The sequence below is a fragment of the Hirundo rustica genome, chromosome 1, assembly GCF_015227805.2.
Source record: "Hirundo rustica isolate bHirRus1 chromosome 1, bHirRus1.pri.v3, whole genome shotgun sequence".
Taxonomy (NCBI): domain Eukaryota; kingdom Metazoa; phylum Chordata; class Aves; order Passeriformes; family Hirundinidae; genus Hirundo; species Hirundo rustica.
The window spans coordinates 139,091,473-139,118,310 of NC_053450.1; the positions used below are offsets into that span (position 1 = coordinate 139,091,473).

General features: G+C 38.2%; 1 protein-coding gene across 5 annotated transcripts in view; it reads right to left on the reverse strand.

Moving 5' to 3' along the window:
• The window catches only part of ARHGAP21 (Rho GTPase activating protein 21), a 111,076-nt gene that overhangs the window by 67,545 nt on the left and 16,693 nt on the right, over positions 1-26,838 (reverse strand). For 3 of the 5 annotated variants that reach the window (XM_040088025.2, XM_040088034.2, XM_040088006.1), the window contains exon 1: positions 13,789-13,914. The exons of the other annotated variants lie outside the window; for them this stretch is intronic. In XM_040088025.2, coding sequence (XP_039943959.1) covers positions 13,789-13,872 — 84 coding nt within the window. In that variant the 5' untranslated portion in view covers positions 13,873-13,914. Of the gene's footprint in view, positions 1-13,788; positions 13,915-26,838 lie in introns of those variants that run through there. 5 annotated transcript variants of the gene reach the window in all.

Consider the following 26,838-nt stretch of genomic DNA (forward strand, 5'->3'; position numbering starts at 1 on the left):
CAGCCAAGCCAAGCAATGGAGCTGCTTCCGGAACAAGAAAATATGGGGGATCCATCCTGACAGCCTACTCTTCCAAACAGCCTGAAAGAATTAACAGATTTTGGAAAGAACAGTTATAAATATCAAGGACTCTATCTCAGCCTAGTCTGTCCTCATTTATCATCTTCATTCATGTTTTAAAGTGCTAATGTGAAACCAAGAAGACTCTGCAATTAGATGACTAATGAACAAAAAATTAGTGAGCACTGCGGAACTGCCAAGATGAGAGGCTTGAGTTTAAAGTTCAAACAATGCAAAGATTAGGGCAAAATTTACATAATCCTTTAGCCTAAGGATGGAGTTTGTTATTGAGGTGTTCCTAAGCACTCTGTTTAGCTTCCAAACACAAGAGCATTTTATCAGTTCTGCACAAATAAATGTCGCTTTTCAGGCTTTCAGTCTCAGGACACAAGCAGAAACTGGAGCCAGTAAGAACATTTTGATCCTAGTAAACTGGCAAAAGAAATAGCTCCTAGTAAAAAAATATCACTGGCCTCTAAAAAATGACAGTGATTTCCTCCACCAAGTGACTCACAGCAACCCTTCTATTTAATATTCCCTTGCAATCTTTTGTTTCTCCTCAGATTTTTACACAATGCATGATGCAAAGTTTCAAACAATCCAACAACCACAGATATTGAAAAATGTTCATAAGCAAATACCCATAGTTAGAAATAGGTAAACAGCAAGCTTAAATGTAGCATCGAAAAAAAATCTCAGTCTTCAATATACTTCCATCTTTTTTCTAACAAAAACCTCCTTATTTAGCCAAAAGGTAGTTTTAGTACGTGTAATAACTGGTGACTATAATTTACACACAGGAGTACTGTAACGTCAGATCAGAATACAGCCATACAGAGAACCTCACCAGCTTTTTTAAACAGGAGTTTCAGCATTTCAATGTAGCAAGAGAACCTCTAACTTCCTTGCAATTTCATGTAGACTTTTAGCATTCACAAGTTACTGAACTAAAAGTTACTCATAAACCCACAGTCAAACAATTATTTCTTGAAAGAGCACACCAAAAGGGAAAGGTGAACTTCATGCCAGCCTTGGACTCCGGCAAGGTCTGTGAACATGGTAACAGAAAAAGCCAGTATCAGTAATAAACATGAGACACGTTCAGTAAAAGCATTTTTCAGCCATCACTATGAACAAGCACGAATCTGATTTATAAAGAGAGTCAACATCTGTTGAGTAACCCTGTGACACTTCCAACCACAGCACACACACACCAGAATATCCCTTGCCAGAAAAAGCTTTAAAAAGGAACAATAAAAGTTCTCAAAAACATAAACAAAGCAAGGATGCAAGACAGCAAGCAAGAAACAGATGACGTTTAGCACAGGCAAGCACACACTACTGAAGGCAAAGTCCCTAGACAGTTTTCCTTGCAAATCAAATATCAAGTTACAAATATGTAAGTATCTCATATCCATAAGGGAATTTGTCTTTTGGGTAGAGTCATTTGCATTACTAGAGATAAAAAAATAAATGCTTCATTTTCATATAAGATCTAACAAACCAAAGATCACTGTGCCATAGCCCTTACTGAAGATCTGTATGTTTATTTCTCTACAGACTCAGTCCTCAAAATCGAAGTCAGAATACATAAAATCAAGTTCAAGGACTGAAGAATCCCAGGCTACTAAAAATGATTCAAGCATCATTTCCCTGGGGAATTTTTCATACAAGGTTTCTGCACAAAGTATTTCAAAACATCATTTCCTGTTCTATGCAATTGCAAGGACATACAACAGATGCTTAAGTGCACTGCAAAATGCATACCTTGTTTTTTATATTGTATTTAACCCTTCCTTCTGATCAATGAAAACATCCATGAAAAACCAGATGGCACTATAAAAAAAACTACATGAATCACTGGCAGCTTAACATGCAGTAACAGGATTATGTAAAATCAATAAGTAGCATTAATGTTTGTAAATAATATTATTTCCAATGGAAAGTAAGTCTCAAAGCAATAGTTTCCCATTATATCAGTCTAAAATAACAACTAAAAAAGATAACATATCCAGCCTGCATGCTCTCTAAAGCCCCTCTAATTTTTAACCTTCTGATGAATTTACAGACCTGTACTGTACAAGCTAAAAATCCTTACATGACAGTTGTAGGCAATTGAAGCTATAAATAAAGAACAGTCATCTTGACTATCTAAACAGATAAATAGGTATGGTCTAAGTTCTGAACATTGTCTTCATAGAAGAAAAATTGTGAACACAAGAAATAATTGATATATTGCACTATCTATTCTCGAAAAATCATTCAAGCCCTTTTAAAGTTGCTATGAGCAATCAATTCTATCTTTATTTTGTGTTCAGTACCCAAATTAAAAATATTTCTAAAGAAATGGGGCATGGAACTGGCATCCAGATTTGCTATCTTTTTACACTGTTTTGGTTTATGTGTTTTTTACCAAACAGAATGCTTCACAAATAGATTGTAAATAAAAGTCTCATTGTAGATGTGTTTCCCACACTACGTTTTTCAGAACCTTCACCTGCATTTAAAAACCAAACTAAAACTAACAAACAAAAAAACCCAATCCCAAACCATCCAACCTTCCCCACCACCAGACCATCCAGTAGCTCAGTCACAACATGGAGACTGCCTGTGCTAAGCAGCACCTGCTTCAGCTGCACTTAGCAAGTGTTCAACTTTTAGCTCCTCTGCCAAGAAAAGTGATACCTGATACAGCAGTTCAGCTAGACAGATATATGCTGAACAGAAAATGAGCTGATGTTAGCCGATTTTACTGATTCAACAGCCATCGTATGATTTTTAGGGATTTTCAGTAACTACTGACATAAATCAGAGCAAAAAAACATAGTTATTAATATGTAAAATCTTCCCAAGACACTGACAGGATATTCCAAATGCTCTAATAATAGCTGGACTCACTTGAAAACAGGGATATTTCTCGTATAGGGTCATCTGCTTTCCCCAGTTTTTGTACCCTGTCACTATCACTTAGCTAACTGCTCTGTTAAATATCTGCTATCGCAGAGAAAAAGGCTTTTCTAGAACAGTCTGGCCTTATTTTAATGTGACAGTGAAATAGGCTCTTTAAAAAGCTAACAAAGAAATAAAAAGGTCTTTTCTGGCTAAGACTATAGAATGTGTAGACTGCCTCTAAGGCAGTCATATAAAAGATAATACAACCTTTTCTGAGATACATTATCTCCATCTCATTTGCAGCATAGGACAGCATATCCAGCACACAAAGACAGTACTTTACCTTAGTATCACCTAAGAAGCAGGATCACCCACACAAGGTGTAAATTGAGTCTTTCTTTCAGTTCTCAAGCTAATAAACCAAAATTTCAAGGGAAATTAATTTCACATTTATAAAGCTAAATACCATGATCATGTACTGAAACAGTCTAAAGATGTAGAGAAGCAATTTCTAGTGTGTCTCTAAATCAAACTGGAATGCACAAACAGCATCTTATACAGAAGTTATTCCCAGTTGAAGAAAAGTAATTACTGACACAAAGGTGACATTTTAAGCAAATCCATCTTCCAGGTATTCAGAAGACAGCCTTCTCAAAACAAATAAATTAGTTCCACCACTTTTAGCCTCAGGAAACACAATTACTTCTTACTGAAAAAAATCATTGCAAAGAGACCAGCAGGAAAACTGGAACTCTGTGTCCAATACGCATTTGTCCAAACTTCTGACTGAAGTCAGATTGTTTACCAAAATTTGTAATCTTGTCCTGAACAGGTAGGATGTTGACACAGACAAATTCAGGCAGGAAATAGAACCTGTTAGTTTATATACTGACAGTGTCCTTCCTTCAAAGAAGTGTTTCATCATTTTACGTCCTTGACAGATGGCTACATAGTGTAATCAGCAATATTCTCCAAACCCACATGGATGGCCAGAAATCAGTCTGCCAAATTGGTGAGATATGAGGAAATCGATAAAAATCCTCAATGTAAGATTGTGGATGGTAACTGACACCATTAAAAAAGGCATTTAGAATTTGCAGAAAGCAAAAGAGGGGGGAAAAAAAAAACAAAAAAACCCCAACACCTGAGAAAAACACCAGTTGAATATTTAACAGCTGTACATGCTAGACTTGCTAAAAAACCCTCAGCTGAATTCCAAAGATGCATGCAGCAGCGCATGCATAATACCAAAATTGTTCCTTCCTTACTAACATGAAAATTAGTGTGCACAGTTAATTAACAAGAATCCCAAATGTTTCAGTATTTTTAGCATCAAACTGCATGCTACTCCACTGTCACCCGTCACACTAAACAAGCAACAAGGTTAAAAAAAAAAAAAAGTTTAATTTATGTATAGATTTAAGCTGATGGCAGATAAATAATAAACAATAATTAACTGTCCCTACCTATATGTTCTACCTACTTCAGTTCAAAAGTACATCCTTCTTCTCGTCTACCTTTTAGAAATACAAATTATACTTGGGCATGGCTGAATGTAATCAATGCCCGTCAAAGTGAACTTTGCCAAGTAGAAGTAAATCACCGTAAGTTAAAAATAAAACTTTCCCTCTATCCAATAATGAGCTGAACTCTCAACATACGAATAAAACGCAATACAGATTCACAACACAATAGATTCAACCTAACAGTATCAACTATATATTTATGTGATTGCTGACACTTATTATGTGCTGATACACAGTAGTGAAATTAGTTCACTTCACTAGAAAGCTTTTATCTACAGAATGACATGGTCAGTGCTCCCCAAACAGAAAAATCCATTTGAGACAGTGATGTACTGAAACACAGAAGAGTCTCGTACCCCAGAACATATCTAAGGACTCCTCTTTGCAGAATGGGCCACAGGGAAATGAATCCCACTCAACAGATCTCTGACTGGTAGCAAGACCCTCAGAGCATGAGACAGAAGGCATATATCTCCATCCTGGCCACTTCAGTGTTATATATTGAAGAAAGCTGCAGGAAGGGCTTCGTTGTTCAGTGCTTGTAACTGCTGAGTCTGTTTTTAGAAGTTACCAAGAGGAGGCTGCCTTGTGATGAAGCACCTGAAACTGGAAATGCAGATGTAAACAAACCCTCAAAGCTCTAAAGATCAAACAGCTACAGAACCACACTCACCACAAGGTGAGATGTTTAGATAAACACAGCCTGAGTCCACACATAACCAGCAGATAGCATTAACAGAGACAGATAAAACTGGTCTAGTCATGGCCCTCACTCCAGGGTCACTGCTCTCTGGTTTTGGAACTGGGGGCACAGCTCTTCTTCCATGCTACAGTTCTTTGTGAAGTGAAGGGGGGGGGGGCACGGTGGGGAAGGGGGAAGAAAAAATAAAAAGAGTTTCCACAAGAAGATTTCAGCTCCCAAACTCAGAGAAACCTTCAGCATCCAGAATCACCAAGGTCCCCCTTAATCTCTTATCAGGCAAGTGTAATGCACGCATGAAGTGCAGGATATTTGCTGAAACACTCCCAACACTAACACTTCTCTTGTATTGCAGCTGAGTGGGATGCACTAACTGGAAAAGGGTAATAGAGGCAAACACACTGAAGAATTCAACTACCACTAGAACAAGATGCAAATCCTTCATGATGACAAGTGGAGACTTTTACTACAATTAATGGTTAAAATAACAGGAAAACAGAAATAAATTATTAGTGATCACAGTAAGACTAAGGGGAAGACAGGTAATGCCATTCCTCCTGTTTGCTGCTCACCTGGATTGGAGAAGTGGGACTCAAGAAGCCACCAGCTACAGCAAGGTGATCTCCATGAGCAGCTCTCCCTCTCTTAGCCCCCTCAGTCTCAATTGTCAATGAGACAATTCAGAGCCAAGGAAGGCAATGAAGATGTGAGCATCACTTGATGGAATGACCACAGCTTTAGTTAGGTGTGTCCCTCACAGGAGCTCGCCTCTTATCACACCATTATGGCACTAAGCCTGGGTCCTTTTTGGCGGACTAACCAAACTGAATTCAGCCGCATGTTAGGAAATAATCCTGGGAGCAAACTACCTCTCTTTCAGGACTGCGAATCTCACCCAGATGGAAGAGAAGCTGGTGTAGTTCAACAACAAAGGTACTGGAGGTTAGTGAGGACACCAAACTTTGAAGTGCATCTCAGGACTGAATTCTGTAATTCAATAAAATACATAAATCATATCCTCAAACCACAACCAGGTAAGGATAAAGGCAACTAAGATGGCAATACATGACTACTCCCAGTGTATGAAGTAAGTGGGAAATCTGCGACCTTTCAAAACCAAAGCATCTGTGCCAGCACGGCAGATGGCTGAGAGGCACAGGGAAGGAAACAAAATTCTGTCAAGCACCATGCAGGCTACAGAGCTGGCTTGGGCTTGGAAGCAGGACAGAGGGATACACGTTTCTATGTACTTTCTGTCTACTTCTGTATTACTAGCACTGTAGAAAACACAGTCATTCAAAGGAGAAACATTATTTTTTCAAGATAAAGGATTTCAGTTCTCATAAAGGTCAAGGCATACACAGAAAACAAACAGTAAAAATCTCCATGTGGGCATGTTATTATACAGCTCAAACTCGCCTTACTGCACTCTACTGTTCATAAAAGGCAGCTCTGTAAGGCAGTTGGTGCTCCTGTCAGTCTCATCACTACTCCCCAAGACTAAAAAGCAAAGCTCAAGCCTATCTACAAACAGCAAGGATGATTTCAAAAATGTCTCCTCCGTGTGTCTGGTCAACTGAAAATTCTTCAGTTTATTTGGCCATGGATTAAAAACAGTAACACTCCAAGTGGTTCTGCAAACTGAGCCTAGCTAGATATACTTGCTTGAAGGAAAGCAGCTTTCAGCTTCCCAGGCCAGGTGAGATTGAGAAAGAGTTCTTCTACTCAGTAAGGTGGTATTTTCCTTCAAAGTCTGCCTAGACTTAAAGTAACGTTTTTCTTTTTCTACACAGCACAAGCCCTGGTTATCTCATACTATAGTTCTGATAGCTGGACCTTTTGAACAATGCTCTTAACTTCATCAAAACCAAGATCATGTCTGGTATGACTAGTGCTCCACCACTTTTTAAATAGGATTTCTTCACATTTAGACCCCTAACCCCTGAATTATCAACAAACAAACAAACTAGCTTCTCAGATCTCCCTTTAAACTCTAGATACTACCAAGTTTAGCATATTTCAATTCATTAATTTACCCTATTATAAGTAATACACATATTATACACATATATACATACAAAAAAGCATACTGTATTGTGTGTGTACATATATATACACATATATTTGTAGTAGCTTCCACACATCCAAAAAGTGTACTAATTGACTGGGATTCTTTGCAAAGCTAATTAAGTGCACTTCAGTCCAGATAGTTTTTACTGCTACAGAATAAAAGCCCATTTCAAGCAACAGCACTAAGTCACAGAGTAAAAAGTATATAATGAAAAAACTTCATAGGGCAGAGATGCAAACTATTTTCATGATGTGTTTTGTTTTTATCTTGAATTTTGTTATTCGTAACAACAAATAGGGAGTTCATAATATTAAATTTAGTCAGAAAAACATTAACAACAAAGAGAAATTGAGAGCTTCCTTGTTTTCTTATAGACCCATTTGCAAAAGCCTCCCCTCTTAACAGCTACATCCTTAAACTGGAAAGAAAGGAAACATCTGCAGGGCTGGTAGCTAGCACAACAGCAAAATATCATGTGATCTTAATTTAGCTAAATTGAAAATCTTCCTTCTCTGCTTGTTCTGTCATTGCTTGTTAAGAATAGGAAATTCTCTGTCCTCACCTTACAGTATAATCTTGAAATATCAGAGACAGGAGACAAAAAAAGCATGTTTCTGCTCCTAAGCACTGAAGAAATCTTTTTTACTCCACGCAAAATAAAAAATCTTCTCAGCAGTCTGACAGAAGTGGTAAGAGCATCTTGCACAGCCACCAGCTGTAAAGACCTGCCTTACACTGTCTTTTTCAACCTGTAAAAATTTTTAGAGACCCAAGACCCAGACTGTGAAGAGCTGCCCCATGACCCACTCTGCTTCCTATAAATAGGGAGAGGATATTAAGAAATGCCACCTCTGACCCTAGCTAAATACACCACTAATAGGAATGGAGTTTCAATGAAGTTTGTACTCTTTTTGCTTTCTAGAATAACCCAGGCTTCACCTAACACACAAGATACCAGACAGTTTCCACTACACTTCCACCACAGTATAACCACAAATGTATTTGCATGTGAAATAGTTTTGCAGAAGCCTTCAAGAAAACCAAAACCACAGCACAATGTAAAATGACCAAAATCACCTGGCACAGACCCCATTTCAATAACCTGACGCTCCACATTTGAAACTATTAACCAGCCCTTAAACTACCTAAATATTTCCTTCCCTTCATAGTGTTTTTCTCCACTGTAGCCAGAGACTATGTCTCGGACCAAAAAATTATTAACACTACCAGGGACACAGGTGAACTTGACCAAACCACCCAAGAGAACAACCACTTTTCCACAGCTGCTCTGTCCCTGTGGCAAACCCCTGGGTTGACTAGGCTACTCCAGGATGCAGCTACAATACTGAGTAAGGGTTTTACTGCTCTTGGGCTGAGCAGTGGGACAGTGCATCTTCATATATGCCCTCTATTGAGGCTGACCTTCTCTCACTGAAACTACTGAACTTTTCAACATAAACAGAATATGCTCATTTGTGTCCTAAAAACAAGAAAATAAGGTCATTTAGAGACTAGACACATCACTTCATCTGCATAAGCACCTCACCGTACCTGCTGGTAGCTCAAGCTGTTAAGGCTTTAGGTCATTCAGTACGGCACTACGGCAGCTCTACTTGGGATTTTATTTCATGTATATCAGAAAAGCCTCTTGACCTGCCCAAAGACGAACAGAAGGCTTTGGAAGATATCAGGGATTTGATTCTTCAATGTCAAACCTAAATAGTAACCTTAAAAACACAGTTCTTGCACACGGGTTATTCTAGAATTTGACTCCATTTGCAGAACAATTACCTAGCCATACGGGGGGAGTTTTAAAAACAACTGCATGGATCAAGGCTAAAAACCACCACACAATTTTTAACAGAGAACATGGCTCCAAACACTACAAAAAACCCCAAGATTCTTTACCTCCCCACATACACAGCTTCCCTCCTCAAAAATAACCTCTAAATAAATCTACATACAGCTTGAGATACTCAGTGTTAAACTTTCTAATACAGTGACTTTATTAATAAACTCTTGCAAACTCACTACTTAAAAATAAACCTGGCCCTGCGTTTCAAGATATTTAACTTCAACATTCTTTATAATGTGCAAATCAACACACTCACGTTTCAAAGCCCTAAAACTTGGAAGTGAAAAGGCTTGTCCATTGTAAAGCAAAATAAAATAAAATTAGCATACACAATGCAAAGCCACATATCCAAACACTCAAATTAAATCACGACCAACCTCTAAATTTGTAATCAACTGTGCATATGTAACAGAGGGAAAAAAGCAGCCTTTTCAGTGAATAACTTCTTTTACAAAGACACAATGCACAGGAAAACGCTTTAAAAAGGAGAGCAAAGTCATTAATCTGAAAAAGCATATTAAATCTTTATGCCCAGAGATGTCTCTAAGAGGATAAAGAGGAGAAAGTTGTCCACAGGATTTGTCAATTTAACTGCAAATCCAAAAGCTTCTGAACGTTGACTTACGACGTGATCATATGTGACCTGCATATATTTTCTCCCAGCTTGCATTGCGTATGTCAGTAAGAACGGTTGATATAGGTAACTAAACCTACATTTGTTTCTCTGTCTGGGTTGGAGTGAGGAGAGAGAAGATCTATTTTTACACAGATTTATTTGCTTATTTAAGACCTACTTGTCTGCATGCCTATTATTGTGGCTTGAATTGCTCAGTGTTGCCAAGTTATTTCCCTGTACTTCTGGACATTACAAAATGTTTCTCCAGCAATGTGAATTTCCACAATGAGTTAAGTCACCAGCTGTTTCATGAAATGATTTTACATTTTTTGCTTAAACTGAAAACAGCAAACCCTGCACTGCTACCAGACAGATTTTTATCGTATTGCCTCCCTACGTCTCCGAGGCAGCAGATAAACAGAAGAGCACAGTAAGATAACAAATATCACATTTCAAAACCATTATCAGCTGCAGATATCTCAGAAATGCAGACACCTTTGTTATTTCATCCTCCAACTAACACATTTGGGAGATGGAAAAGCATTCTTAATGTGAATTGAGATTCTCTGGAGGAAGGGAAATAGCTGCAGTGCAGCAGCTGCTGCAGTACAGCTGCGTTGTAGGGCTTGAACGAAGGCGAGAAAGGCGAGAGCTGGGCTTGCACTGCAACATCGCATTCTCACACACTGCCTGCAATAATGAACTCCAGCTAAAAGAACAGAAATCAGACACCTTGGCTGCTAGGTCACCACATAACAACAAACCTTCATGTACATCAAAATCAGCTTTGACAAGAAGGTTTCTCCAAGACCAACAACTGCAATGATGAGGCCCACACTGTGCAGTGAAATTTGGCCAACTGGAAGTTTACAGAACTTGCAAAATACATACCCCTGGCTGAAAAACCCAAGATTTAAGTATTTATATGGCTGAAAGAACATTATCATTATTTTTAGAGGCTAGGGTGCAGCAGTAAGATTTTAAGAAAAGAAGCCTGATGCAGTCCATCAAAGAACAAATGAGAACAGGACATGAGAAGATCTGATCTACTCTCCCCAAACTAACAGAACTCGGCTCAGACCACAGGGCTGACCTATGCTCTGTGCTGGTAAGAAGACAACCTACACTCAATTTGTAGTCTACTGTTCCCTATCTAACACATGAAAGAAAGGCATTTGTAATAAAAGGAGGGGAAAAAACCCAAAACCATTGTATCATCTACTTTGTATTACCTACCAGTACTTCTTCCAACCATCTGAAGCAGTGATATTTATATTGTTTTAGGCATACTTGCTCTACTGCATCTCATCATGGCCACAAGGTCAACTGACCAGACTACATTAAAAATAGGTTTAATCATCTTTGATACTGTCAGGGCAGTCTGGATAAAGTACAAACATAAATTTGCACATAAAGCTGTATTTACCGAGGTCCCCCTTAGGATACAAACTTTTTACCTACTACTCTGCTTCACGAATTCTGAATTTCCAGTCACGCTGAATTTCTGAATTGCCAAGTAAGACTACCACAATTCAATCTACCCCCATGTCCCACAAGACAGCTGTCACAGACAACATATCAAGAAGCAAGGCACTTCGGTACTTCGCAATAACTCATTTTAAGAAATATTTTTAACACAGGTAGTGCAGTTCTCCCATGAATAAAAAGTAAAGGAGGAAAAACTGCAAGCAATCAAGTTTATTGTCACTGAAGGCTTCTGAGTAATTATTTACAGATCACCATGTGACAGCCATCATTCCCATCCAATGTTTGGACTAGAAACCGTAATTCACTGATGCCAACAGAACTTCACTGATTTATATCACAGAATGATTTTAAGTGTTTTTGTTTTAGTAAGAAACACTGTATATCTTTGAAAGCATTCTGATACACATTAACAGAGTGTTATATCACAATGCAAAGGGCAACTAGGCCCAGCCATAGTAAATTTTATGTCACACTATTTCTTTTCTAAAATTTAAACCACCATGATAGAAAGAAGAAAATATCCTTGCTATTTCATACTTGCTCACTTCCTGTTTTATAAAATAAGCTTTGGGAAATATATGCTGCAGAGCCAAGGGAGTGGGTGGTGAACAATAAAAACAAAAGAAATTCTTAGAATAATTGCAACCAAATTTGAGATATTATTAGTGACACAAACTTCAGCGGTCACCCATCTGCTCTCTCACCAGCAGCCTGCCTGGGCACTGAGAGGTGGGACAGGTGGAGGGAGAGCAGCACTGCAACGTGGAGCGCAGTGCACTTCACCCCAGGCTGGGCAGCTTCCACTTCTGCTCTGGCCTTTCAGTGCAGCAGGAAAAGAGTAGCTGTGCTGTAATGTCCCATAAACAAACTTCCAGATTCATTTCAAAGAAAAGTAGCAGCAGCAGTTCATTAAATTGTACAGTCTAGAGAGACTGGATTTCAGTTAAAGTAAGCAAAAGAACCTGAAACACACATAACAATTGCACAGCCTACATAAAATCTAACAAGATCAAACAGTTCTGTAACATTATTACCACAAGCATGCAATTAATTCAGAGTATACTGATCTAAAGCTTGTTTCTTCTTTCTGTATTGGTAAGATTATGTGAACCCTGTTCTGCATTGGGGTGAGGGGGGTTTTGTGGTGGTTGGTTTGGGTTTTTTTGTTTGGATTTGGTTGGAGGCAGGGTTTGGAAGTGGAAGGGTTTGGTTTTGGGGTGGGGGGGCAGTATTTTGGGGGTTTTTTTAACTTTTCACGTCAATATGCTCAAAAAACAATTCTCTTTCCCCTTCCATCTAGTTATATCAAATGCACTTGAAAATCTTGCAGGACTGCCCACATCCTAAGCCTTTTATTCATTCCTGATTCCTGTGAAGCATAGGAAGCAATTGCCAAATTGCATTTGACTGGACAGGTGAATTCTTACACATGTGTAAGCAAACCAGATCAAACAGTTGGGCATCTAAAAGTTAAGTTCAGAAGAATGCATCATGTTTCCTCTGTTTTTCAAGTTCAACAGAAGAAACTTTTTACCTGTCACATTAACTAGATTACTTGAAAAACGCAGGCACCATCAATCAAGATGCATTTTGCATCATTAACAAAAGAACTAAAACAATACCCACAAACAAACAAAAACCAAAGCCAAACCACATCACCATCTACCTGATTAAGAAGCTTCAGCACAGATGTGACATCCAGGGATCGTAGGCATTTTTAAATGCAGATTATTTCAAAGGACCTCTATGTATAGTAGAAAAGAATTCTGAATTGCCTGTCTCTAGCAACTGTATTGAAACTGCAATTTTATAAGGAGTGTTTACCATCCCCTTACACCAAATAAAAATTAAATAAATTTTCTTCAGTGACTGGTTTAATGTTATATGAGAAACACAGGCAATATCTAGAGTCTCTTTAAAGTAGTATAACAACTTCATACAATACTTAAAAACCTTTAGTAAGTGGATTCTATTTTAAAACATTTTTATTCAGAATCCAGGCAAATTTGTTTGTTTCAGTTTTGTTCCCTCTGGTTCTACAGCAAGGTATTGAATTAGAATTATATCTGTCCATATTAAGAACTGAATAGCATCCTGTAATTTATTTAACTCTGTATATATTTAAAAAAAAAAAAAAAAAGGCAACAACCTCCCCAACACACTTTTGTTAATCCTCTTCATGATCAAGTATTTTGAAATAGCCAAGATGCTCAGTCTTTTTAAAGCAGGAAAACAAATCAGCTTTATATTTACTAACAACTTTGTTTGTCTTGGCATATCTCCCCCTTCCTGTATGCAGTATTTACCTTACTGTGCAATTCATTAAACAAAACCCCTCAAAGCATAAGCCTCTAAAGAGAACAAACTAAAGTACTCAAAGTGTTAAAAAAAGAAATTATACAATCAAACCATGCTTTATACACTAACTCTAGAAAACTCCTTAGTAAATCGCAGCATTTTGAACAGTTCATCCTCAGTAAGACTGGGGGTGGGGAAAAGAGATCAACCGCAGCCTTCTTGTTCTCCCCTTATACTAAATTATATAATCACCTTGTATGTAAGGATAAGCAAACAACAAACCTGATCGCTCCACGCACAGTACAGGTTACAGATGAAACTCCAGTTGTGATTGATCACGCAGTCCAAAATCCTGAACTGGGCCATTGCTGTAGTGCAGAGTGCTGCTGTGCTCTGACTCAGCTTTTGTCCGGGTGATCCTCGAGGATATGAGAGCTATGCAGCAACGACATTCAGGAACAAGGACTTTCCTTCCTGTTCAGTCTCCCTTCCCACCCCAACTATGTGTCAAGCCAACAAGATAAATTGACAGAATTGCGTAACATTCTTCCAAATAATACTTCCGAAGCTGACAAATTATGCATTCTTGGGAATATATGGGAAATAAGAACATCCTAAGAAACCACACTAAAGCAAACAGAAAGACACTCTCAAACTGTGCTTGTTCTTTTCCTTACCCCTTTCATTTCTGCTCCTGCTGAAATCACTCTAAATATAAACAATTTCATGTCACAATTCATATCATCTGAATCTTAAAACTTCCTTAGGCACAGTTGCGATGATGGCTCCCCATGTTGTACATGAGATTCAAAAGCTTAGGATGCCTCTTCTTAAACAGCACAACACAAGCAGCTTTTCAAACTTAGGAGTGTCTCAGTGTTCATAAAAATTATACAGGTTTATCTACTTTGTACTCTGAAAAAGCAGACTTCTCTTTAAACCTGTAAAAGTACTATTAGCATTGCACAGAAATGCTGGCAGCATTCTGTACCGAAGGATGACCATCCTATAGATCAGGGCCGCACCACCAGAGGGATCCTGAGAAACTGAACACATACTGGGAAAGTTCCTTCCTTCGTGTATTCCTTTTTTGCAATCTGCAAACAACAATCCTATTTTAGCATGAACCTCACTTACTGTATCTTGACTGCTTATCTAATATTCTCCCATTAAAAAGTGAGATTCAGAAATACAGGAAATGTGTTTCTGCAGAAACAAACACATTTTATCTGGTGACTACATGAACTATATTAGACTAGTCACAGAACCAACTTAGAATAATCTGCAGTTTAAATGATACAATTATCTAACAACATCTGTGAGATGCAAGAGACAGAAAATTGTCTCGGAAAAAGATGGAGGAAAGGCTACGGGAACAGGCGAATTCACCCTTTGGTTCAGTAATGGCCAAATGACTGAAACGTACTTCAAATGTCAAAGAAAATGTGTGCTATAAAAGCAGTCTGAAATAAAACAAACTCGTACATGAGAGTCAAACAAATGGTGTGGCCAAAGAGCAGCTCTAACTTTGAGACAGTTATACAAATAAGGCCTCATTTGTTCTAACCAAACCAAATAAAAAATTCTTGTTCCAATTTCTCATCTGAAGAACCCTGGAAATTAACACCAGAGTCCAAGCCAACATCTTCCCTTCTTGCCAATGTGAATAGTCTGAAAACTTCCAAGACCCTGTTGTGTAAAAAAAAAAAAAAAAAAAAAAATCTATTGTGGTTCATTTTAAGATATATATGGCAGCAGATTCTCTTATCTTTGTAACACCTAATTGTGCAAAAGGGAGAACAGCAGTAGCAGTGCAATACGGCACAAAATGAATGTGTTCTTAGGTGAAAAAAAATAAACAATAACATCTCCAGTTAGATGGTCTGTAATGAAGCAGGCAGGGCTGACATGACATGTGGCTAGAAGAAATGTCCTGCTTAGCAACTATTACTAGGTGGAACAGATACACTTCCTCACAAGAGACATCATTAACTATCCAAGCTTGAGAAATCTTGGAGAGGATGTCTGGGAAGGTTTTACAGAGCAGGGGGTTACTGCAGAGATGCCAGAGCAGACTGAGGCAGTGAAGTCCCCAGGACAGCAATGCTGGAACGAGGAAGGACTCGGCACCCTGCAGGACTGGCAGCAGGGATGCTGGCAGAGCGTGTGGGGCAGCCTACACATGGCTGGAAAAGCAGCCAGCTGCACATTTGTTGGACTGTGGAAAAATGCTGTCACCAACTAAATAAGGCAGAGGGAAGAGGGAAAGCAGATCTGGAAAATTAAGAGAAGGCTGCTGTTGTATACTAAAATCAACAAAGTTCTTCTTAAGCAGTATTTTAGTATAATTTTGCAGTGACTGGTTTTACTATCAATTATCTCCTCTTAGATTAATCAAATATCACTCCATATTTATTTCCTATGAAGTACTCAACCTACTAATAAAGTATTCAGCATATTGTATCAGGCATCTCCTGCCGAACAGTTATTATTAAAAAAACCAGCAGTTACAACTCAAAATCAAATTTGTGTAACTCGTTCCATAAAGTCAGCAGCCATTATTTACTCATTACTTTCCATTCAATTTCAAATCTGTTTCAAGGAAATCCTAAACCCATTTTTTATCTCCTACAATCTGGACAGTGCTTACACACCACTTTAGTTTATGCAAAAGTGTTTAAATACGGCAGATAAAAACATAAATAGCAATACAGAGCAGCAGGAGAACATATTCAAAAACAGTCTTGGTCTGTTAGCTGCAAAGGTTAGTATCGAAATGCCTGTAAACTCCAGGTGGCACAAGAATGAGCTAAGGACAAAAGTTTCAAGCTTGAGTCTTTACTGAGGTGCCTTCAGGTAAAAGGAGTTCACAGCCTGCAGCAAGAGCAGCACCTCCAACAGTAAATAGCAGTTATTGCTTAAAATGGACTGTCTCAAAGTTCTTCTCCAAGTCAGTCCTTATACTTGTCAATTTGAATCTGCTGTTAACTGAAAACTGTTCCTGATCATCATTAGCCAGCTTGACAATTGCCTTCGTTTACAAGAGATAAATCTCCTCCCTGGCATGACGTTAAATCAAATTCCACTAGTTCAGCACTCCCCTGTTCTAACCATATTTTCTTTACTGTTAACATGTTTTTTGGGAGACTGTTTTTACTCCTCCTAAGCATAGTTACTATGTAATGTATGAAACTTCCTCAAAACAGGCATAAAATTAAGAGAGGGCCTCCCTTTTTGACCTTCAACATTCAATTTACCAATGCCTTTCTCCAAAAAGTTTAATGCAGAAGCAAAACTGAAATAATTTTTGTTGTAAACATTAAATTTTTTAGAAGTTTTGCTCAAAATATAAAAGCAAAGCTTACACACTGAATTTTCAATTTGGAGGTCAACAGAGCATTTAAAGATGCACCCATGGCATAACTAGAGAATGACACATGACATACATCAACATTTTAGCATGCAGCAAAGGACTCACTGTCCAGAGACAATGTGAGTCCAACACTCAATTGCCCAGAGAGCTCCTTATCATACACTGAGCTTTGACTGAAAAATAGATAATGACATCCAAGTTTTGAAGTTCTACCACTGGTCAGCTTTCCACCTCTTTAAATAATGAAGGGACCACTTAAAATTCCAAGAACACAATGAAATTGAACCTCAATTATGCAATTTATTAAATAAAAAAATTAAGAGCCTATCCAATGTCCTCTCACATCTGTTGCTAAGTCCAGTATTCTCTCCTGCTGTTAAAAACCAGTTTTAAGGTTGCAGTATTTTGAGGTAACGAAACTAAACAGCTCAGAAACAACTTCCTCAACTTTTTCAGAACTCTCCATCTTTGTATGCAGATTTTAGAAGGTTAAAAAGAAACAGTAGAAAAAAGGCACAATTGTGTAAAACTGTGCCCCTCAGGTATCCAGACTTTTCTCTAAAAACTGCTGTGAGCTTTCTGGAACAGAAACAGCTCATAATCACAGAAAGAAAGGGCTTCCATTTCCCTAAAACCCCGTGCACTTTTTCTACATGAGTAAATACGCAAACCATACCCAAGGGTCAGCGCATTGGCAGCACACAGTGAAGTGTGTATCAGAAAGATGCTGTTCAGGACTTGCAACAATTCTCTGAAAAGGTAAATCCTTTACCAATGAAATGTGGACTGACAACGATGATGGTGAAATGATGATTTCTGGTGGAAATCCGAGGGCTTTTTAGCAAGTGAAATTGAAAAATCCAAAAAAACAAAAAAGGAAAAATATGTCTGAAGAAAAGGTGTTTTCATTGCTCAGGTCACAAAGATTGACAAGGAAAAAAGTTCCTACAAACCAAGTCAACAGCAGGAAGAGGTTGAAATATGATTCCATTCTGAGTTCTTTCCTATCATTCAAATTGTTACAAAAACCTATGAACATTAAAAAAAAGGGAAGAAACAGTACATAAAAAGCCATCCCTCCCTGTAGAGGGAAAAAAAAAAAATCTGGTGTGTTTCCTTCCCTCTGTAACTACTCCTTTTCAAGATGTAACAGAGTTCATAGAGTTAGAAACACAAGAGAACCTTAGGGGAAAAAACGCAGGGTACAACATGTGACAGTACCATTTCAGGCTGTTTAACACATGCATACCAGTCTGCTACAATTCTACTTGTATTTTAGTTGAAAACCCGAGAAACTAAGGGAGTACACAAGACACATCACTTTTCCTTCAGAAACTAAGGGCAAAAGAAAATAACAGATTAGCATAACTAATTTTTCTTCTGCATAAATGCAACTTGTATTTTATCAATGTATAAGCTCATTAGATGAATTCAACAATGTATTTTATGATGCATTTTGTAAATACATCATTCCATCACCCTGCAAACAAATTCACAATATCTAAATCATATAAAGAGGGTTGTTCTAGTCATTGTTTTAAAAACTCATGCAGTGAGGTACTCATCACTTTGGCTGCCTAATTCTTCAAAAATTCTCCTGCATCCACTATCAAGACAACTTCACCATCATGCTTGCTTCCGAGAACATGTGATAGCAGGATTGATCTGTCAAGTGTCAGTTTGAGTTACAACATAGAGAAGTCCTTTCCTCTTGAGCCAACAGTCCAGTTCACCAGCTAAGCTTAAGTAGTGCCCAGCTAAGCTTAAGTAGTGCCCATTTCCTTGGATTTTAGCCATAGTTATTTTCAGTAGAATAGTTCTGTGCTTCCTTTCTTTAACCAACTTCTAGCATTTCCTTTTCTTTATCTGACGTATTCACCCACAGATCTCTGTTTCAGCGAAAAATCAAACAAACAGAACCTGACGTTTTACTAGCTTTAGCTATAGGAAAGAATCATTTAGCATGTCACCCCATAAAAATGAATATACTGGATATAAAATAGGATCTGACTCCTCAAACTGCATTCTAGTAAAGCAGCTGGCAATCTTTAGAAACTGGAAGCAAGCTTCTAACACTGTTCTATTTAAGAAATGCACAGCCAAGCTTAGTGGGGACTGAGTAAGAAATAAAAGCCATATGTACTCTTATGCAAAGTACACTTCTGTCACATCATTATGCACTTGGTAACATTTAGAGTGTTAATGAGATCAGACTCCGGAGAACATGTAAGTTTACTGAAGCTGCCATCACTGCTACCTACAAGCTCAAGTAAATCACTTGCTTTCCACCTGCACATTCCTGGAAATTCCTGTGGAAATTCCTGTTTGTTTAACCCAGTGTCCACACAACTATATCAGAATTGTTTCAGTGTCCACTTGCTCTCACTATCTTCAGTTTTTTATGTCAGCAGAGGATGAAAACAGCAAAATCTATCAAAAATTTTATGAAAGTCTATTTGTTAAATGCATTTTAAATCACATTAGTATTATTCACCCGGTTATTTTACATTATCTCCAGTCTAAGACAAAAGGTAACATGACTTAATTTGAAATTTCTCTACATGGTAATTTTTCATGTCTGAGCAAAACATGGAAAAAAATACTGCAAAGCTTATTCCTACCATAAAGCAATACCCTCCACCACTTATTTGTCCCCATGAAAACAACAACTGTAAGATATATTACTAATAGCATACACATTTTCTTTTCAGAAGGCTTTCCACTTACAGTATTAGTGATCCAGTCTGAACACACATGGGTTCATAACTGGCTTGAGCATCACCACAGGAAGAATTCCAACAGGGACTTCCTGTTGTCTTCCTATTCTTCACTACACTGCAGGGCCATGCAATGAGCTCAGCTATTTTCTGATCCCAGCACAAAGCCAGAACTAAGTTACTTGCCTGCTTAAGACTGGGCTTCAGAATCCTAAAATTTCCATTGTAATAAAATAGATTCCCTACAATTAATGCCTACAGAAACACATAGGAAAATACAGTGCTAGTTCTAGTGATCACAGAGAAAATCCTTTCAATTTATTGGGACATTTATTTAGACAGCAAATCTATTATAATACAGTTAAGTCTTCTCAATAATCTAGCAATCTCTAAATACAAGGCTAGGATAAAGCTAATCAGCAATTGTGCCCACACTGAAGCACCTTCACTTACAACCCAATACCTTCTTATTGGGACCAGGGGGTGTTCAGAAGGCTGAACTGTTTGTGTACAGAAAACTGCCTTCCTGAAAGACAACTCCAGAAAGCAACACCATCTCACTCCAGACACAGTGCCACCCTGATCAGAACACAGATATATTCCTGCTTTCTCCACATTCAGACTGTAAGAAGAGAAACAGAAATAAAAATTATTACTGTTGGTAAACACAAGACCTATTGAAATATTATGACCTTGTCAATAAAATCCTCCTATTTCTGTTAGAACAGTAGGCTCTCAGCACTTGACTACATGGTCTACTTCAAAGAACAACTTTGATATATAGAGAATAACAGCAGAACTGTCCTTCAACATCAAGTACAAGTTTTCAAGTTAACACAGCCTCACTTAACTGGCAATCAGAACAGCTGAGCTCTTCCTGAAGCCAGCTAAAATGAGAAAATAAAATCTTCATTAAAATAAAACCACTAGAGCACATGTGAAGCAATTCAAGTCTCAGAGCTAGCAAAACAATCACATTTGCTCCTCCTTTTCCCTCAGCTGGGAGGCAGCCCACCAGCAGAACAAGAAAGGGACTGTATCAAACTCTCAGTCAGAAAGGTAAGCTCCAACTTGAGAAAGCAGAAGTCTAATCTCATCTGCAATAAAAAATCTAAACAACTACTAACATTTCTCTCACTTAACTAGTTAATTGACTGAACTGAAAACCAAAATACAAACCCAGAAAAACCAGTTTTGGCATGCTGGAAAACATATTACATAGTATTACTGATCTTATTTTTCACAGAACATCTTTACTTTGCTATTCTTAACATACAGGGTTTTTTCCATGAATAACGAAAATATGTTTTTTTAAATGATAACTTACCCTTACAGATTGGCAATGTCTATAATTTTAAACTTTACCATCTGCACTATCAGAGTCAAAAAGTTTCAAATTCAGCACTAGTTCTTCAAGGTGTTAGGCTTCAGAATGACAATGTGAGCTTCTTTTAGAACCGCTCTCCCAAAATTCAAGTAATGATCAGTCATTGCACGTATGTCCTAAAAACCCTAGGGAAAAAACTTGAGTGAACATTATATTCTTTAATACCTCCCTGTAGGTTTCCCTAGCAGCAAGAACCCTGAGCTCCTAGAGCAAACTTGTTTAAGCCTGCTGCACTCCAGCAGCGAGGCCCATGATGCTGAACACCTTCTCTGGCCTTTACCTCTACACCAAGAGATCTCAAAGTGCCTTTCACAGGAGCCTTTCCAAAATCCTCTCCTGTTCCCACCTGTGGTCTCAAATGTAAAACTTGAGTAGGGCTCCCACACTGGCAGTGTTACGCAAATGCTATAGGAAAGGTGCCACAAAGAAACATTATTTACACTGAATTACTCACTGCAGTCTGAAGTCCTCTATCAGCACATTTTTCCCTGCAGATGCAAGGGCAGAGGACATAGACTCTATTACACTGGATTACTAATGAGCAATGAATGTTCTCCACACCTGCACTTCTACTTTCCTTTTGTAGGAGGATAAAATGGAAATATACCAGCTAACATATGCTACAAATAAAGCTACCCTGGGTTAGGTTTTCAAATCTGTCAGGCAATTTGTTGTATTGATTACAGGCAACATAATGCAGTACAGAGAAGTCCTGTCACACTCAAGCTACAGAACTCAGCAGAGAAACAAGTATCACCACTTGTCACTCTCAAGAGAAGAAGAGTTAAATAAAAACAGCTTGTTAACAAATACAGTTTGGTGACTTACGCTTAGCTTTCTCTTCTGACTGTCCCCAGATTCTAACCTGCACAGTACCAGAGGCTTGTCTAGAACTCTGATGAATCTTTCATTCCTTTTAATTAAGATGAGGTACCTCAAACAAACAACAAAATCAAACACCCCTGTCCATCAAAATTACAAATAAGATTTTAGTTTAGACCCTATAACCATTGTTCCATATGCTGTTTTTTCAGAGGCTTAAACTCTTCCGTTTTTAAAAAACCTCAAAGATTAATCTCTACAATAACTAGTCATCTCTCTAGGCAATTTACGTAACTGGAAGAGATTCAAAAATTCAGATTTTCCTTCAGTTTTTCCATAGTTTTTTCTATTAGGAACAAGCCCAGTCTTGCATGAACAGTGTTATCAGGTCAGTCATTGACACAATCTGAAACTTTCATTACTTCCATTCTTCTTCGTTTTTTTTTTTATAAATATGTGGACTTGATCAAAGCTCTTCCCCACTACTGTGCAAATTTTCATCTCTTCTCTATAGTCTTAACTCATCCAAAGGTAGATTTACTTGAAAGAAAATACCGTTTAAAAGAAGTTAACAAATTTTCCAGGGAGCCTTGGAATTCGAAGAAGGCTTAAGGTTTATTTCCAAAACAACCTAAACATATCAAGTTGCTACATGAGTAGTAGAACTGACTTTGGTCTCATATCTTGTAACTCCCCCTCATCTTCCTTTGTCCTTTCAGATCCCCTGCAAGAGAAAAATGTTTTTTTAGCAGTCCCACATGCACTGACTGGCCACAACAGCTCCCTCATCTCACCTTCTGTGCGAGGCGTAACAGGAGCTCATCTTCCATCTACCTACTGAGTGCTCTGAATTTCCAGGCGCTTCATTATCTCTGAGACTTTCTTCCTGCCTTGAAATTTGACTAAAATTGACCAGGGACCTCAAGTGCAATTGCAGAGCAACTAGCAGATGGGCAGACTGATGAACAAAATAAATCAGATTCAAGAATTTTTACTTCTTCACTGCATTACATGACTTGCTTCTGGCACTATCTTTTGCCTGACGGAAACAAGCCTTGCATTTTCACCTGTACTGCCTTCTGCTACTTCAGCATGCAATTATACTACAGAAATGCAGATATTGTGATCTTTTCAACAAAAGTTAAAAGAAGAAACTTGCAAAAACGGAAGCTAGTGCTTTTAATACATTTCTATCTTATAATGCATATATAGATTCTTTAGGAAAAAAAATCATTAACTGAAAACTATGAAATCAGCCATATCCTTGGCAAAAAATTATATGAGTATAGGTGGAACAATAAACTTTATTTCTGATCAACATACATTTTCCAATAGATTAAACTGTATTTTCTTCATTTTCTGTATATCTGTAGAGGTAAAGATCATTTTTTTTCTAGGAAGCAAGAGTTCAAATTCACAAAATATAGGCAAAGCAAAGGTAGTGTTGCACTTCTCTTTATGGGGTACAGCTCCAGGTCTAAGCACCCATTTAGGAAATTCAAAACAGTCAAATACAGACCAGGCAGATGCTAAAAGCAGCATTATGTTGAAGAAATGAGTACATCCAAAATACCACCTATTTTTACAGCTCAGACAACAGAATATATTTCCAGAAGCAATGTCAAAAGCACTATGTAAAATTACTGCAATGCATGTCTAAGTGATCAAAGGTGCAGAGAAGCCAGGTGTCTGAATCTGTCTGCATGTAACAGGCAAATCACCTGTGATATGAAAGAGACTTGACACAGTACTTAATAATTCTTTCATACAATGGAATTTAAAACCTTTTTATTTCTTAACCACAGGACAAAAAGAACTTTTATGACAAAAACACCCAGAACGCAAAACACTACTGTGGCACTGGCAAAAACCTGTTTTTCGTCAACTAGAAGCACTGCCCCATTACATTTACAGAGGAAGTCAATAGCTTCACCCTCTGGCCTCAACATTTCAATTACACTGTGAACCCAGGGTAATTTTTAGTGCTTACCACTAAAGGGAAATACACTGATTGCAAAAAAACCACAGAACTCAACACATGCAGCTCCGCGGGGACGGTATCTAAGTAGATCTTAGTAATGATGTGTCGCTTAGAATTATGGTCCTAAACCTCACTATGCTGGTGGCACAATTCATCATTCCAAAACTCCTAGAAAAAAAGTCAGGGTATCTTCTGAAAGGTTAAGAAAAAGAGAATGTTTGCTTCTCTAAATGAAGGAAGCATCTTAAAAAAACAGAAGTTTGCTCATATTAGCACATTACCATTCATCTCCAGAAAAAAAACATCAACTAATAATAAGGAAGTTCCACTTTCCAAATGATCTCTCAAGCCCACATGGCACTTCTAGAAATGATGGGCTAGGCCAGCCTAACAGCTTACTGCTTGCCCCTTCAGTGAATCACTTCAGCCAGAGACTACTAAGAATGCCACCAAAAGTGCAGCCAGGCCTCCGAGGATATTGGAGAAAAAACTTCCTATGAACTACAAGGAACTGGTTTCTGAGAAATATCATCTTTGCTCAACTTGTAACAGAAAACGCATAAATAAAATGCCTCATCTGAAGCTAATTCTAGAAGCAAGAACTTGCTCTGATTTAATCAGTAGGGAGTGGAGACATATTCCCTTAATTTCTAACCCCATAAAATAAATTTGTTTTCCTTTCAGCTTTTTATATAGAAGAAAACTGCAAAATCTCCTTTTTTAAGCTTATAGATATTTTGGGGTGTTTACCATTAATGCAAGGGTTATATAAGCAGAGCCACACCAGAACTCTAGCCAATAGAGCTCCAGCCCACCAAGTCAAGAGCTACTCACAAGCCTAACTCCAAACCTGCATACAAATAGTCACGTAAATAATGTTATTTAGAAATCAGTAATAACATCCATTGATCTCACTAAGATATAAAGGCCAAGCAAGGCAGCTGTGATACAATGGCCTAAATCATAACTTCATTTCCTTCAGTTTTATCACTCTTAGAAGCACACTGATCGCAGAACCATTCTTCTACTCCTCATTCCCAAGATCTTGACAGAGAGAACTACTTACACTAAGAAGTTAAAGCACAATGAAAAAAATACAAAGGATTTCCAAGAACAGAGCTTAAAACACAATTTCTGGAATTCCCAACATAAGGATAAAGTAAGAAAGAAAATTCCAGAAAGCAAATTCGTACCTTCATTTTTCCTGAGAGCTGAACCTGAAAAAAGCTGTTAATACAGGAAACACACAGACAAAACACTCCTAAGAAAGTCAACCTGATTCCCATTTTCTTTAAGGAAATTTCATCCTCCAAAGTTAGGCAATAAAGAGGAGCTGTGAATTTGACCTAATCATCACCCTAGTAAAAACTCATGCGGGATGATGAAAAGCCACATCCTCTGTAGTCATCTCATTGAAGTTCTTGGAACAGACTTAAAACCAAGATCCATCATCTGTTTACATTTTTTCTTATCCCTAAAACACCTTTATCTCTAAAACAGACTAGTCCAAAATAACCATTTTGCTGAGTTTTACTTTATACTGAAAACATAATCTTCTTGAGGTATTATACAGGTGGCACTCAGGGGAGGAAAAAAAAAGAGTCCCTCATCAGTGTTTTGCACTGAATCTAATTTCAATTTTTTAAAGCCATCTACAGGCACAGGCAGGTGTCCTTTTCTTCACATAACTATATTAAGAAACACCTCATTTTTATTAGAAAGGACATGCCAATAAGCTTTTACAGTGTAGCAGGCCAGATGGTATTTTCAAGAAAAGGCGACAAACACACAGCCCTAAACACCGACACTGGAGACTGCTGAGGTCTTCAAGCAGTGACGTCCCAGAATTCTCCAAAGAGGAAAGTTCCAGCTCTCACAAGCTGCTCCAATGCTCAAGCACCCCAAAAAGTAACTTTTTCTCCTCGTGTTGACCTGGAGCTTCCCTCACCACACGCATTCTGTTGTCCCTTCCCCTTCAAGAGGCTGAAGGCCCCCTCCAGCTGCCTTCTCAGCCTTCCCTGCCTCGGGCTGAGCAAAGCCGGTGCCAGTGGCCTGCTGTCCAGGCAGGCACTCCAGGCCCTCTCTCCCTTTTGTCATGTCCTGCAGCGAGGGCCAAACACTGGGAACAGTCTTCTGGGAGTAACGCAGATTGGGAATGACACCAACATTCAGAGATTACCGAGTACAAATGTTTACAAACGTTGTGAGCAGTATGGCCAACCAGATACGCTCCGCAAGCACAGCGACAACAATTACACCACCAGCAGCACTACTCATACTGATATTCATTTTTTCCCCTCACTGAAGTGTTTGAACAATGACCTCCAGAGCTGCATAATCAGCATGTAATTCCCTGGCCTTTCTTAACTCTTCTCATTAAAGGAGAAAGTCTTGCCACACACCAAATAATGGAAAGAAACCCCAGCAACAGAGAAAGAAACCGTTCAGTAGGAAGAGGAAAGGATGAGAAGGGATGAGAGAGGGCATAAAGCGGCCCTCATTTTTAAGATGCACAGTAGGTGCGACTGACAACATACAAAGGTACACATAGACTTAACGTGAGTAATCTGTCATACATTAAAAACTTGCCTCTATATTGAGTACTAAGCACAAAGTACATTAATGAGCTACATATTTCCTGTCTAAAAAAGCTGGATAGAATAAAGGGTCAAGGATTTTTTTTTTTTTTTAACTGAAAAGTTCAGGGCTGCAGTGCAGAACTAATTAAAAAGGTAAAAAATTCCAACTCTGAAGACTCCTAGTAAATATGTAATAAATGCACTAGCACTTAAAATCTCAAATAAACTTTTAATAACTAAAGACTGATACAAACAACCTGAGATAGAAATTCAGGTGCACAAATCCAGGATATGGTATATAAACCCACCTGAGCCAGTGTTTTCCAAAAGACTGAAGAACTGTTCACCCACCAACACATTTTCTGTATGTAAAAGAACACAGTACACAAAACGTCATCAGAAAGTTCAAGACAGTCCGTGAGAGCTGCAATCAAAGTCTGAAATTAATGTGCCACCGAAACCTAATGAAATTA